This window comes from Typopeltis vanoorti, chromosome 2, assembly GCF_054136105.1.
Source record: "Typopeltis vanoorti isolate ZY-2024b chromosome 2, IOZ_Tvanoo_1.0, whole genome shotgun sequence".
NCBI lineage: Eukaryota > Metazoa > Arthropoda > Arachnida > Uropygi > Thelyphonidae > Typopeltis > Typopeltis vanoorti.
Genome location: NC_143550.1, coordinates 108,136,451 through 108,152,619, shown reverse-complemented (window position 1 = coordinate 108,152,619; position 16,169 = coordinate 108,136,451). Strand labels below are relative to the sequence as shown.

The 16,169-nt window shown below is 38.6% G+C and overlaps 1 protein-coding gene across 1 annotated transcript in view; it reads left to right on the top strand.

Moving 5' to 3' along the window:
* LOC150109318 (neo-calmodulin-like) overlaps window positions 1-16,169 on the top strand; it is a 101,458-nt gene that overhangs the window by 78,891 nt on the left and 6,398 nt on the right. The window contains exon 4 of the mRNA XM_090407399.1: window positions 2,515-2,757. Within this exon, the coding sequence (XP_090263525.1) occupies window positions 2,515-2,757 (243 nt within the window). The remainder of the gene's footprint in view (window positions 1-2,514; window positions 2,758-16,169) is intronic.

Sequence of the window (16,169 nt, the reverse complement as noted above, 5' to 3'; positions counted from 1 at the left end):
ATCAGAATCCTCATTCTCTCCTTGCCTAAAAGCTCATGTCTTTTTAAGACTTCTGCTCATTCCTTTGCTCTTCCACTGTCTTGTCCCTTCATTCCCATTCTTTCCTTTTCTCTTTTCTTCTTTGCACTTCTATTCACATCATCTGATCTGATCTTCCCATCACCTTGCATTTGTTCTTTCACCTGCTTAACTTGCTCCATTTCCTTTCTCACCTCTTCACTTCCTATCTCTGGACATCCTATTCTCATCCTGCACTCATTTCACAATCAAATTTATTCTTCGTTACCCTCAGTTATGCTACTGGCATATTTCAGCTAGCACTCATTTACATCTTCTCTTTCAATCAGACTCATTTTTTCCACTTTCATGCTCACATCACTCCTAGCACTTGCCATTTCCTACACTAGGCGTGGCCAACTTCATTCTATACGAGGGCCAATATATGATGAGTGGTAGCGTCACGGGCCACACACTTTTAGACAGAACTTAAAAATAAAAATACTCTGCATTTTTTTAAGGCAATAGTTATATGTATTGAATTACTATATTTGTTAAATCATTTTACTCCTGGGAGAACAATATAAAATACTTAATTGATTTAAATATAAGTTGTTAAATTAAATTACATATTTCTGGTTTTTTTACATGTAACACAACTTAATGAGAACACTGTGGGCGTCCATGTGCAACAACAAATTCATCAAAGTCTATTTTCAATGATGATGATGATGATATTTGTAACAAATCCTGAAGGTGGTCATCAGTCAGTTGGCAGCTTCTTTGTGATGATTTAACCACCCTCATAGTTGAGAAAGTGCATTCACATATATGCATGTGCTTCCAAACATAGATGCTACAGATTTTGTTGCAGTTTGTTTTGATAGTGGGATGCTTTCAAACTCACTGGCAATTTTATCTTCCCCAAATGCCCATGCCATTTTCACAGAATAGTGTTTTACAAATTCACCATCAGATAATGATTTTTTTTTTTTTGCTATCTCTGTGCTTACAACAAATGATGCCAAGACTGAGCTTTTTTGTATTGATGTTGGTTTAGTAAAAATAAGATTTCTGAGCACTAACCTTTCTCTTCAAATTACGTACCATTTTAGTACGTACTTGTCCAACATATTCTTGGTATTTAGCGGCATGGTGCTGTATGTACTGGCGTTTGAGGTTATATTCCTTGTGCACAGATAATACTTATAAACACACAAGGCACTGTGGTTTGTTGTCATTATTGTTTATAAACTGAAATTCATTTTCCCATTTCTCCTGAAATGACCTGTTTTCTTCACAGATCTTACTTTTCTTACTCAAAGTACACAAAGGCTGAAGTAACTGACCAGGGAACACAAACTGCAACAATAACACTGTTAACTGTGAAACTGAGTCTCTGAAACTGATCACTGTAACCAGAGCAGAGCAAGTGACTTTCAATGATGTGTTACTCTGGAGCACATGGAAATCTACCACTCTGACTACTACAACTCTCACAGAGAAACAGTAGATTTTATAAATTGAGTAATCTTTTTAAAGCAATTTTGATTCCTTGTTGAGAATATAAATTGTTTCCGTCATCAGAAATAATAAATATAACTAGTATATCAATCAGAAAATCTGTGGTCGAAACTAATATCCAATATCCTCATAGGCAGCATTCCACAGACCTGTCACCAGCTTAGTTGCTCTAAGGTGCTCTAATTGGTATGTAGTTTGCTACTTCTGTCTTGGAGCTAACTTTATGCAATGAAACTATCTTATCCTCTTTCCACTTCAGGAACCCTACCAGATCTGAGACTTAGATTGAACAATCTCATTTGCAAAATGATCATTCAGCAACTCAACTATATCTTTTCCCTCTGAACATGGGCATATATTCCCTCCAGGTTTTTTTTTCCCCAACTCTTGCTTTATATCTCTCTACCCATCCACTAAATTCCCACTTGATTTATTCTCCTGACTTTGGGTATACAGTAGATGCTTCTCTCAAACAATTTCTGGCCACCACTTCCCATGCACTACTGACATTCTTTTCTTGTAGCTTCTCAAGCCATACTCCAAGTTGACTCCTAAGTCTGTCAGTTTTACCAGCTTTATAGTTCAACATAACCCTTTCTTGACAGATAATTCCATGTTTGGCAACTTCCCAGAACAAAACTGCATGATCACTCTCCCAAGTTGGAGGCAGTGTCTACCTTGGTTGTGGATATGTCTTCTGATGCTATTATCAGATCGAACACTCTCAAATCCCTTGTCTCCCCCCCCCCCCCATAACATTACATGTAGAGACAGTTTCCTCAAAAACATTTAATCACAATATAAAAACAAAACAATAACCCTATAACAATAATAAATTTATTATTGTTATAGGGTTTATATTTTTATCAGAATGAATGCAGATTAAATAATGTTTTCTTTTTAGATTGAAACAAAAAAAAAATCTTTACTATCTAGATAAGCTAACAGCTTTTATTTTTAACTTTCATTCACTTTGCATTTCTTTTGTATTAGGAAATGGAACAATAGAATTCAATGAATTTCTTTTCATGATGTCCAAGAAGGTGAAAGAGTCTGATAAGGAAGAGGAGCTTCGTGAAGCCTTCAGAGTATTTGACAAGAACGCTGATGGTTTTATTAGTGCCACTGAACTTCGTCATGTCATGACAAATCTTGGTGAAAAACTGACTGATGAAGAGGTAGAGGATATGATCAGAGAAGCTGATCTTGATGGAGATGGTCTGGTAAATTATGATGGTAAGTGTTCTTAGTATGTTTGGCATGATTATAAAGTTTTAGTGAAATAAACAAACAAAAAAAAGTACACCTCACGAATCAAAGAAAAAATTTCAGACGATTCATTTGTTTAAATGGATATACATTTTTGGATAATGCAGTTTTGCCATATCCATTTCATGTTATAATTCATTTGCTATTTCTCTTTTACTCCTGCCTGTGAAAAGTTTTAAATATATAGCACATTAGTACTGTAGGTGAGCTAAACATTATTTTTCTATTATTTACACAATCTTGAAGTCCTGTTCTAGAGACCAAACATGATGGAACTTTTTCAAGTCACTTCAAGATCCAATAAGTGAGGCCAAGGTCTCACACCTGAAGACAATTACAAACATCCATGCTTGTGATGGGATTTTAACCCACAGCCTGTTAGTTGAAGAGCAAATATACTAATCAAGCAGCCAACCAGGCTGGTAACTTTCACTGTACACATTCAAGCACTCCTCACCATGAAGACTGTGTTGGGCTTACCTAGGATATTTAGTGCATAGTGTACTGCAATCTGCATTCAAACTTCTTACTTCTTCAGAAAGTAAGAATAGTGATATGGAAAGGGAGGGGGGGGCTCTCATGATTTATGCAAAGCGTAATAAGGGAGGTACAGTGATCCCTTAATTATCTAGTTTCATTACAAAATCAATTTGTTGGCTAAATAACTGAACACAATTACAAAGTGCTTTTCCATGATTTATTTGACATAACATTCAGTCGACAATCATACTAGCCTTGTCAGTAAAGCAGATATCTCCTGTTTACCAGCTTGTAGGCTGTGAATTCCAATCTTACTATGGTATGAATATTTGTAAATGTCTTTAGGTGGTATGATTTTCACAGCCCAGTATGAGCTTAACACTACTTTACTGGAAGTCAAAGTGGCTTGATAAAGGCATCATGCTTTGTCTTTAGAGTAGCGTTTTCAGATTAACCCCATTCATGAAAGATTGAAAACTTTTCTTATGGAGATGTCGAAAATAAAATAAGTAAATAAATAAAATAAAGTTATTTCAGGCTAGTTTAATAGCAGATCACTGTACTTATGCATTTGTATGATATGACATTCCACAGAGAATGCCAAGTCTGAAATCCTCTCTTCTTGGATCTTTTCTAGCTTGTGCCCCATTCTGACATATTCATTTTCTATTTCTACTGTTCTCCAAATTAAAAAAAACAAAAAAACATTCTAATTTCTTTGACTTTCTATTCCTAAAGCTTAATTTTTTGCAATCCATCTACAAAAGTGAGATTAACATAACTCCATGAAGTCAAGACTCATTGCAGAAGGTACACACACAGCCCATCAAACCTATGATTTTAAACTCATTTAATGTATCCACATTCACCACACAGTCAGGTAATGCATTCTACTCACCAACCAGTATCCATGCAAAGAACCTACTCTTTATGCCCTTATACAGTTTCCAGGGATGCTCCTACCTTGTTCTATCCCTTCCCATTATATGAAATATTTCATTCACATTAACCTGTAATGACCCCCTTACCAACTTAAAACATCTCAATCATATTTCCTCTCCTTCCCATTTACAAGCCTTTGCAAATTGCATTGCAAATCTGCTTTGACATATCAAAGACCAGTCAACAGCTTAATCAGTCTTCTCTGGACCCTCTTTCTAATATATCCTCATCACTATGAAGACAAAATTAGTACACAGTAATCCATATGAAGCCTGATAAAGGCCTTATACAATAGAACCATAACCTCTTTATTTCTGCATGTTAATGTCCTCTGTATCATTGCCATAATCTTGTGTGATGACATTCACATCTTGTACAATGTGACCTCTGAACTTCAGATCGTTGTCTGCAACCACTCCCAGATCTCTTGTCTCCTCATCCTCTTCCAAGATTTCCCCACCAAGTGTATATACTTTCCATGACATTGTTGCCTACCAAATTTCAGACCCTTTCACTTTGCAACATTGAACTGACAGTTCACACACACTTGCTTACTTGTACAACGTATTGAAATCTTGCTATAAGGCCACAGTATCTGTTTTAATTCTCATCACTCTCCCCAGTTTTGCATCACCGTCAGGTAAACAATAATATATCTCCAGTTAGACCCATTCCAATATTATTAATGTGCGTTAAAGAGCAGTGGCTCCAAAACAGACACCCCCCCCCCCCATACACAACTTGCTGATACCTATCTGACAGCCAGTCACCTATCCAGCTCACTAATCTAGCATCCAGTCTTCCTCATCATCAAATTCCTGATGTACTTTCATAGGATGTATAGCATATTATGATAGTACTACATGAAAAAGTTACATCACTAATAATATCAACAATTTTCCTCCAAATTAATCTGTTATAGATCAAGCTCCCATATTATCAGATCTTATATTTCTTTTTTACTGTATCACTGCATTTAGATCTTGGTCTTCCTGTGGATCTTTTTCCTTCCATCCTGACAAAGAACGCTTGTTTTGGTAACTTTTTCTCTCTTATTCTGTTCAAGTGACCATTCCACCCAAGATTTTAGTTCTGCTAATACTCCGGTTCTTTCCTAATATCCTCATTTTTAATATGATACTGTCATTGATGGCATCTGTTCACTCCCCTAACTTTTCTCAGAACTCTCACATCTGTGGTCTCCAGTCTTATTTCTAACTCAGCATACAGATTCAGAAGTTAAAATTGGATTGAATGCTATCTTGTATGTGTAATATAGTATTATTAGGAATGACAGAAGAGATAGGAGGGGGGGGTACTACTAAAGATATTGGATGACTTGAGTCCAGTTTAAGTAGAAGCATAATAATGGTAATAATTTCTCATGTATCAATGTGTTTAAGGCTTGTGGAGTTGAGGCTGACAGGATGAAATATATGGTAGGATGTTGCTCTAGACCTGACAGTTAATTTGCTGCAGACAAAGAAATGCATTGCCAAATTACTCAGATAAGTTCTAAACAAGTAATTATTATGGGTGACTTAAATTATCTCAATATTGATTAGGCATCAGAGAAAACTTATGATAAAAATGAAGGAGAATTTATTCAGCTGTTGCATGACAACTTTCTCAAGTAACATGTTAAACAAAAAACTCAAGGAGAAAGAGTGTTAGATTTGATCATGGTATCAGAAGGTGTTTCAGTTAAGAATGTGACTGTTTTGTCTCCTATTGGTGACAGTCGTCATGCCATATTGATCTAGGAAGTAGCCAACTATATGGATGTTCTAATCAGAACAGGTTATATGTTGACTACATATCTGAAAATTGTGACAGACTCAGGAAAATACTATCTTTGGTTCCATGATATCAGTTACTGAATGAGAAGGATATCAGAAGTTTAGGAAACTTTGAAAAGATGCTTAAATCATTCAGTATCTGAATGTGTCCCTAGAGTTTGAAGAACAAATAGGATGAGAGTGAAATGGATATGTGGTCTCATTTAATAAGATCCATAAGAGATGATGGAGAAGGAATAGCATGAGAGTAGTTATGAAATATATAAAGCTCAGGCCAGAAAAGTTGAGTATTCTAGGGAAAGCAAAGGTGGAGTATAGAAAAGAAAAATTGCTGGACAACTTAAAAGAATTTTATTATGTTGCAGGTAGAAAAATAACTTTACTGAATGCAGATGCTACCCTAGTATCAGAAGCAGATGAGGTAGTTCAAATAATGAGTGCTCACTTCACCACGACCCATCACCCAGGTGTATGTAATATAGCACACAGTGTTACCATTACATTGGACAAAGAGTTAGGTGCATGAGAAGGATATTCTAGAGCTGTTGCATAACCACAATAAGAATTTGGCAATAGAAATAGATAGAATATCATCATCTATGCTAAAAGAATAATCAGCCAAACTGGCTAGGCCCTTGACATGTTTGTATACTTTATTAGCTCAGTAAAGATCCCATAAGAATGGAAAGAATGTAAGATAATCCTATTGCACAAGGGTATTGGTGCAAAGAGTGATGTCTAACCATCAACCTAATAGCATCTCTGGAGTGATTGTAAAAATATTTCAGAGAAGTTGGTAAGAATTCACATACAGAAATGGGCAGGCAAACAAGCTATATGGTGCAAAAGAACAGTATGGGTTTATTAAAGGGAGGTCATATCAGAGCGGTTTGCTTATATTTTATAATAATGTTACAGCTGAGTTCAATAAAAGGAATGGATATACTATGATACTATTTGCCTTTGCCAAGGCATTTGATAGGATACGACATGAAAGGGTGTTACATAAACTAGAATATATATGATTTTATAATATAAACTATTGGCTTGAATAAGTGGATGGCTGATGGATAGATATTGGAAGATAATATATGGGGAAATGTGAATCTGCCAGATTTCAGTAACCCATGGTCTGCCCCAGGGATCAGTCCTTGGACCATTGTTGTGTAATCTATGCATTAACAATATTGGAAAGGGCTTGACAGGTCAATTATTTTGCTGATGATGATGCAAAGATAGGCAGGGAATCAGAGATGCTGCTACTAATATAATGCATTTACAGAGCGATTTGAATAGGCTGGAAGTGTGGGCAAACAATAACTTTCTATCTATTGTAATATAACAAAAATTGCAAATACAACTCTTAAGATTATTATTATTATTCAGGTCTCCATGGAGTCAAAAGACTCATCGTGGGAGGTCCTTCCTAAGAAACACAAAAGTCTATCATACCACTCCTTGAACTCATTGACCATTCTTGCTCTCACCACTCCATCAGGCAATGCATTCCATGGTTCAACCACCCTCCATGCAAAGAAACCACTCCTTGCCCTCTTGCTCACAGTTTCCTTTCGTAACTTCCAGGGATGGCCTCTTGTCATCACTCCTTCCCACTGTTCAACCAAGCAAAAGAACTCCCCAGTGTCAACCCTGTAACCACCTCAACAGTTTAAAAGTCTCAATCATATCACCTCTCCTTCTATCTACCAAATCTGCAGTCTGCATTCCCTCAGCCGATCCTCATAACTATCATTGTACAGTCCTGAAACTATCTTTGTTATCTGCCTTTGTACCCTTTCCACAGTTAATTTATCCCCTTCAAATCCTGGGGACCAAAACTGAGAACAATAGTTCAAGTGTGGTCTGATTAGGGTGTTATACAACGGAATGATAACTGTTTTATCTCTGCAGGTCAGTGTCCTTCTCATTATTGCAGCAATCCTCTGTGTTACCTTCATCACCTTTGCAATATGTCGCCTAAATTTCAGGTTTCTATCAATCATCAACCCCCAGATCTCATCTCCCCCTACTTCCTCCAGTATAACTCCTCCCATAGAGAATGCAGCATCCCATCGATGTTTCCCAAACCTCAAGACCTTACATTTTGCTGCATTAAACGACACCCCAATTCATTTGCCCATCCATCTAGCTTATTCAAATCCTCTTGCAGGGCTACCACATCTGCACTATTACTAATAATCCTTCTCAGCTTCACATCATCTGCAAACAACTGAATATATATACACTTGCAATCACCTGACAATGTCATTGTTATAAAGGTTAAACAATATAGTTCCCAGCACTGGTCCCTGTGGGACCCCACTTGTAACCCTCTGCTTCCTTGAAACTGCCCCACCATACACAACTCTCTGATACCTATCAGACAGCCAATCCTGAATCCAGTTGACCAATCTGACATCCAGACCCATGTGCTGCAACTTAAATATCAGTTTATCATGTGGTACCCTGTCAAATGCCTTCGTTAAGTCTAAGAAAATGGCAGTATATGCCTTTCCCTCATCTAATGCACTTGTAACTTTATCATAAAAGGCTAGCATATTGCTAAAACAAGAGCGCCCTTCACAAATCCATGTTGACTCTCACAGATAACATTACCCTCATCTGCCCAATGCTGTATACAGTCCTTCACTACTTTCTCCAAGATCTTACTAACTACTGATGACACACAAACTGGCCTATAATTAGACACTTCCAGTCTGCTACTGCCCTTATGCAATGGCACTATCTTACCTCCCTTCCATTCCATGGACACCTATCCAGCAGCCAGACTTTCACTGAAAAGCCAGGTCAAAGGCACTGTTAGTTCCCTAGCACATTCTCTCAAAACTCGTGGTGAAATACCATCCAGTCCCACAGCTTTACTGACATCCAGAGTACTCAGTATTTGAAACTCGCTCTCCTCTTGTACCTCTAAACCTCGAACCTGCCCTATCTCTCTAACATTAAAACTGACTCCTTCAGGATGAAATACTCCAATAAAGTGTTCATTGAACAATTCTACCATGTCCTCTGATTTTTATCCCACAATATCATTCTTCCAGAGTCATTTCTCCTCCTGCTGGCCACATATCTAAAAAAAAAAAAAAATTCCCTAGAATTTTCTTTGGATCTTAGGGCTAATCTCCTCTCATATTCCAGTTTTGTCTTCCTTACCATAGTCACTCTTCAGGCCTGTGTCTTATACTCCTCATGCATCTTCTCTTCCACAGTCTCTTTTTTTGCATGCAATTCCTGTTTAATATTGCTTGTCATCCACTTTACTCCAAATTGTGTCCTCTTGTTCACTCTTGGTATACAACTTACCATTGCTGCTAACAAATATTCTTTAATGATATCCCGGCCTTCCAATTCCTCCCTCCATGAAACTTCCCCAAGTTGACGTCTTAGACTATTATAATCACCTGCCTTTATAAATCCACATATGTTCCCATCTCTTTGATACTCCTGCATGTCTATTCATTTTCCAAGTCAAAACCATATGGTCACTCTCTCCAACTGGTTGGAGAGATGTCATCTCAGTTATTATCAACTCTTCTGATGCTATAACCAAATCCAAAACTCTTGTTCTCTCTATTACATGTTGCCTGACATTTGTCCCTCAAGAATTCTAGAAATTCCATTCCCTTATTGCTACATGCATCTTCCTCTCCACAGTTAATACTACTGTAGTTAAAATCTCCCATAACAATCATTCTTCTTGCACTTGCCAAACTCAACTGTCTAAACATTTCCTGGTCCCCACCCTCTGTACTCCTGGGTCTGTAGCAATACCCCACTAAATATCCTGTCTTGCCCACCTCTACCTCACACCATATGCTTTCAAAATCATTAGTGTCACCGCCTTCCATGACTTCTATTTCTGTTATTATATCCTCTTCTGTCAACCACGTCTCAGTGATCCCAATAACTTTTGGCCAGGCTGATGCTATCTGCGCTACCAATTCCTCTCCCTTATTCTGGATACTCCTGGCATTAGTATATAGCATATAAATGCCTTTGTTTCTATACCCAGCATTATCCCCTCTAGATTCCACTGGGCTCAGTGTTACCTGATGTCATCCCCTTTCTCCCAAGTACCCATTCCCACAAGAGGCCACCCCTGCTACCATCCTCCCTAGGACACACTGACTTTTTCAGAACAGCAATCTCTCCAGATGCCTATGTCCTTCCTCATTCAAATGCAAGCAGTCTCTTGCATACAATTCCTCTCTGTCCTCAAATGCACTCCAAGCATCCACATATTCCAGCCCTCTCGTCACACATTCTAGCTATTATGTCATTCAATATTACTGCTCTTCTGCTCAGTTCGTCTTTATCATACCTAGGCAACAAACACACTATCTTTCCTCTCTGTGTCTACTTTTCGTACCACAATAGGGCAGCGAGAGATAAGAATCTCATATCTCTCGCTGCCCTATTTACACCACTACTCAAGTCATTTGTTCCTACCATCACAATCATCTCATTCACCCTTTCACCTCTCTTAACTGTCAAAGCCACCCTTTCTATTGTTCCTCCTGGCAAACACTCCTCTCGCATCCTATCTTGAACACCACGGATCATTGAGTCCCCATACATTATACCTCTTACCATTCCCTCTCCTACTGTTTCCATTTTCTCCTCTTCTTTCATTCCCATACCTCTCTCTCTCTCATTCCCTCTCTATCCTACCATTTCCATTTTCTCCTCTTCTAGCACTCCCATACCTCTCGTATGGGATGAGAGTGAAATGGATGTGTGGTCTCATTTAATAAGATCCATAAGAGATGATGGGGAAGGAATATCATGAGAGTGGTTATGAAATATATGTTGAAACAAACATTGACATGTGAGGATATGGAAGTCACTTTGTCTCTTTACAAGGCCTTGACAGGACTACACCTGGACTACGGTATGAAGATTTGGTCTTGAAGTGTCCAAAGGGTTGGCTGCAAAGAATTATTATTATTATTACGGGCAACTCCAGGGAGTCATTGGACTCATCGAGGGAGGCCCCAAATCATATTCATCACAACTATTCGACATTTATACAGTATCTATCATACCTCACCTTAAACTCATTCACTGTCACAGCATCCACTACAGACTCAGGGAGCGCATTCCACTCATTCACTACTCTAAAAGTAAAGAACCCAGCTCTAACACGTTTACTAACCACACTTTTGCCCAGTTTCCATGGATGTCCCCTAGTCCTCCCACAACCAGCCCGGTTCTCAAAAATATCTTCTGAATTAATTTTATAGAAACCCTTCAGTAATTTGAATGTCTCAATCATATCTCCCCTCCTCCGCCTATCAACCAATTTTTGCAACCCACAAATCCTCAACCTGTTCTCATACGGTTCATTCCACAGACCTGCTATCATCTTGGTCACTCGCCACTGGATCCTCTCCACCTCCTCCCCATCAAGAAGAAACCTAGGTGACCAAATCTGAGCACAGTAGTCTAGATGTGGTCTTATCAAGTGGTCTTATCAAGGCTCGATAGAGAGGAACAATAACCTGCTTGTCATCGTATTCTTCAGCAACCAAGTGATTTGATGAGCTGTTTTGGTCACTTTTGTAATGTGTCCCCTAAATTTCAATTCCTTATCTACCAACACTCCTAAATCTCGTGCCTCATCAATTTCCTGGAGCACGGTTCCACCAATGCAGTAAACTGCCGCCAATCTTTTCACCCCAAAATGCATAACCTTACATTTTGTCACATTAAACTGACATCCATTCTCCTTAGCCCAGACCTCCAATCTATCCAAATCATCCTGCAAAATTTTGACGTCATCTGCATTCACTATTGCCCTACCCAACTTCGCATCATCCGCAAACAAATGAACTGTTCCTCTCAGATCATTTCCTATATCATTTATGAACAAATTAAACAGCAGTGGTCCAAGAACAGATCCTTGTGGCACACCACTAGTCACAGGCCGTCTTGTGGACTCTACTCACGAGTAAACCACTCTCTGATATCTCTCCGTCAACCACCCTCCTATCCATCTCACCAACCCTATGTCCATTCCCATATGCTGCAATTTACTGATTAGAATTCCATGTGGAATCCTGTCAAAGGCCTTGGCAAAGTCCAGTAGAATCACCGTAAATCCATTACCCTTATCCAGTTCAGCCGTCACTGTGTTATAATACGTGAGCAAGTTACTGAGGCATGACCTACCCTTCACAAAACCATGCTGTCCCCGATACAGTATCCCATTTTCTTCTATCCAATCTTGTATTTTCCTCTTGACTATTTTCTCTAAGACCTTGACAATGATTCCTGATATGCTAATCGGTCGGTAATTTACTACAGCAGTCTTGGAACCACCTTTATGCAGTGGAACTATTTTCCCCTCTTTCCACCCGCTCAGGACTAACCCAGACCCGAGACTCAAATTAAACAAAGTGGTCAAGGGTACTGACAATTCTTTAGCTGCTTCTCGTACAACACGAGCTGGTATACCATCCAATCCCACAGATGTATTGACATTGAGGTTATGCAATAGACTACTCACCTCCACTTCATTAATCACAATTCCCGTATAATCTACTGGTTTATTCGTTTCTGCAATGTCACCACCTGGATGATATACTTTTGCAAAGTGCTCACTCAGTAACTCAACTATCTCAACTGATTCAGTTACCTCCCTACCATCGGCATTCTTTAAAATCAATCTGCCATGTACATTTTTCCTTTTACTTGCTACATATCTAAAAAACTGTTTAGGATTCTCTTTAGCCTGCATGGCCAATGTTCTTTCGTAATCCTTTTTTGCTTTTCTTACCACACTCGTCACCCTTCTGGCCTGTGCTTTATACCGTTCATGTGCCTGCCGGTCACCCTTCTCCTTAAATTCCCTCCATAGTTGTTTCTTTTTTTGCAACTCAAGCTTAATGGTGTTATTCATCCATTTAACCCCTACTTGATTTATTATTCGGACTCTAGGTATACAGTCAGCCATTGCTTCATGCAAGCACTTCTTAACTACCTTCCATGCACTATCAACTTCTAGTCCTTGCAGTTGTACATGCCATGGCACTGAACCAATCAAACTCCTAAGCTTGTCATACTTTCCAGCCCGATAATTCCACATGTACCCTGTCTTAATTGAAAATTCTACACCTTTAGCCACCTCCCAAGTTAAGACCCTATGATCACTCTCACCGATTGGTGGCAATGTGGTCATATTTGTTACAGCCAAATCCTCAGATGTAATTACTAGGTCAAGCACTCTCTGACCCCTAGTATTTTCCATTACATGCTGTCGCAGATAGTTATCCCTTAATAACCGCATAAAATCCAGTTCCTTCCTCCCGTGTGTCCTCTCCTCACTCCAATCAATGCGACCATAGTTGAAATCTCCCATAATAATCACCCTCCTTCCACCCATTTCTTCTATTTGCTTGTGCATACTGTCACCACCATCTTTTCCATCACCTGGTCTATAGCAGCACCCAATTGTATATTTAGTTCTGCTAGCCACAATCTCACACCAAATGGCCTCAAATGTGCTCTTTTCTCTATCCTGCAATTCAACTTCTATTCTCCTTGGCTGGAGCTCATCAGCTATCATCAACAATACTCCTCCCCCCATTTTATTCACTCTGTCATTCCTGAACACACTATACCCATCACATTCAATCCCATTAGTTATATCATCTACAGTCAGCCATGTTTCACTAATACCTATAACCTGTGGTCTGGAAGTGCCAACCATGGCCAAAAACTCTTCCTTCTTGTTCCTAATACTCCTAGTATTAGTGTACATGAATTTAAGACCCCCATTAGCCCCAACCCTACCTTGATGCCTTATATTAACTATCCCACTCAGATTTGTTGTCCTTATTTGCTCTGGCATATTATATTGATTCTTACATTCAACTGATTCTTACATTCAACTGCCTCCATAAGGACTGTATCTCTACCCCCCCCCCCCCTAACAAATCTAGTTTCCCTGAATTTGCACATCCACTACATTCAGCAACACTTTCTCAAGTCTTCTTACACCGTAACCATTCAAATGCAAGCCATCCATCTTATATAGATCCTTTCGCCCATCAAACTCACTCCACACATCCACAAATTCCACACCACTCGTCATACATAACCCACGCATAAAGTCATTTGCAATTATATCCCTCCTTTTAAACATTTCACAACAGAATAGTTACAAAGATGATATCGAGATTATATGGATGGATAGATTGAGAGTATGTGGACTGCACTTTGGTAGACAGAAGAAAGACAGCATTATAAGATATTGATTGATTTAAAAAAAAAAAAAAAAAATTCATTATATGGAGTGGAGGGAGGACAAAGGGGTATCCATGGAAGTTAAGTTTGTGTCCAGTTAAGAAAGGGGTAAGAGAGATTTTCTCTCGCAGAGCCATGAGTGAAGGAACAATTTGCCTGTTGAAATAGTAAGTGCATCTATTGAGAATAGGTTTAAGAAAGGGTATGACAGCTGGCATGGGTGATGCATGGCCTCCCTCAAAGAGTTCTTGACTCTCTGGAAGTCTGATAATAATATTTTCATATTTAATTTGCTATGTTCACTAAAAATTGTGCCTAAATAGTTGAAATGTTTTACTTGCTCTATAGATTTTCCATTCAAAATGCAGTTGATATTTTCAAAGTTTCTGCCTATTTTCATTGCTGATTTTCATAGCCAATCAAAGTGCACTTTATAGTCATTCAATGTATCTGCATATACCACAATGTTGGGTAATGCATTTCATTCACCTTCTCCATGCGAAGAACCTTCTCCTTATGGCCCTGCTCACTCTCCTTATGCAGCTTCCAGGGATGTCTGCTTGTTTCACCCTTTCCCCTGCCATTCTGTGAAAAATTTCCAATTTATTATATAGCATTTATTCAATTTAGTCGGGGAATCCTGCAGACTTGTACTGGATTTATTTAGAAGTATAACATCTGCATAAAGTAAACAGCTGAGGAGATCATCTCTAATTTTGATGTCAGGTTCAATACTCCTTTCCTTCATAATGAGATCCATATAGATGAATAATCACAGTAGAGATAATGTATACCCTTCTCTTACACCTGGTTTAGCATCAGAGCATCTTCCTGTACCTCCTTCAACTCAAATATAGACTAAGTATTGCTTAATATAATGTCCCATTAACACCATATAACTGTAGCATTTTGAACAGCTTTTCTCCTGGCACTTTGTCATATGCCTTTTCCAGATCTAGAAAACTTAAAATACAGATCGTCCTTGTATATTTCCATGAATTCTCCACTGTTTGTCTTATTATTATTAACACCAAAATTGCATGAAGTCAGACAACTCACTGCAAGAGGTACACACTGTTACTCCCAAAGCCAATCAAAGTGTGCTTTATATTCATTCAATCTATCTACATATACCACAATGTCAAGCAATGCATTCCACTTACAACCACTCCATGCAAAAGAACCTGCTCTGTATGGGCCTTGCTCACACCCTTCTTATACAGTTTCCAGGGATGTCCCCAAATTTCTTCCACATTAATCTAGTAACAATTATATTCTCTCTCTTCCTCTTTATAAGGCTTTTCAAACTGCATTCCTTCAATCTCTCTTCATATCCTAGGTCTCCAAGACCAGTTACTACTTTAGGCAGTCTTCTCTGGAACCCTTTTCGATATGTCTTAATCGCCATGAAAACCAGGGGACCAAATCTCTACACAACGATCTTTTGCTTCATGCTAATGTCCACTACATCATTGCCATAACTTGATGTAATGACTTCAACTTAGCCATCATCTGCAAACAATTGTATATCACCTCATATTTCAAATCCTTGGCGTCTCCCCACCAAGTGTATCCCATTGTTGCCTACCAAATTTCAGAACCTTACATTTTGCAACATTGAATTGACAGTCCCATACTTGACCCACTCATACAATTTATTTGAGTCCTCTTGTAAGGTCACAACATCTGCTTGGTTCCTCACCACTCTCCCCAGTTTTGCAGCATTTGCAAATCACCAGTTAAACCCATCCAAATATTGTTAATATACAAATTAAATAACAGTGGTCTCACAACAGGCCTCTGTGGCATACCACTAGTGACTTTAATCTTAAAGGATACTGCACCTCATATACAACTTGCCAGTTGCCTATCCAACTCACTAATTTATCA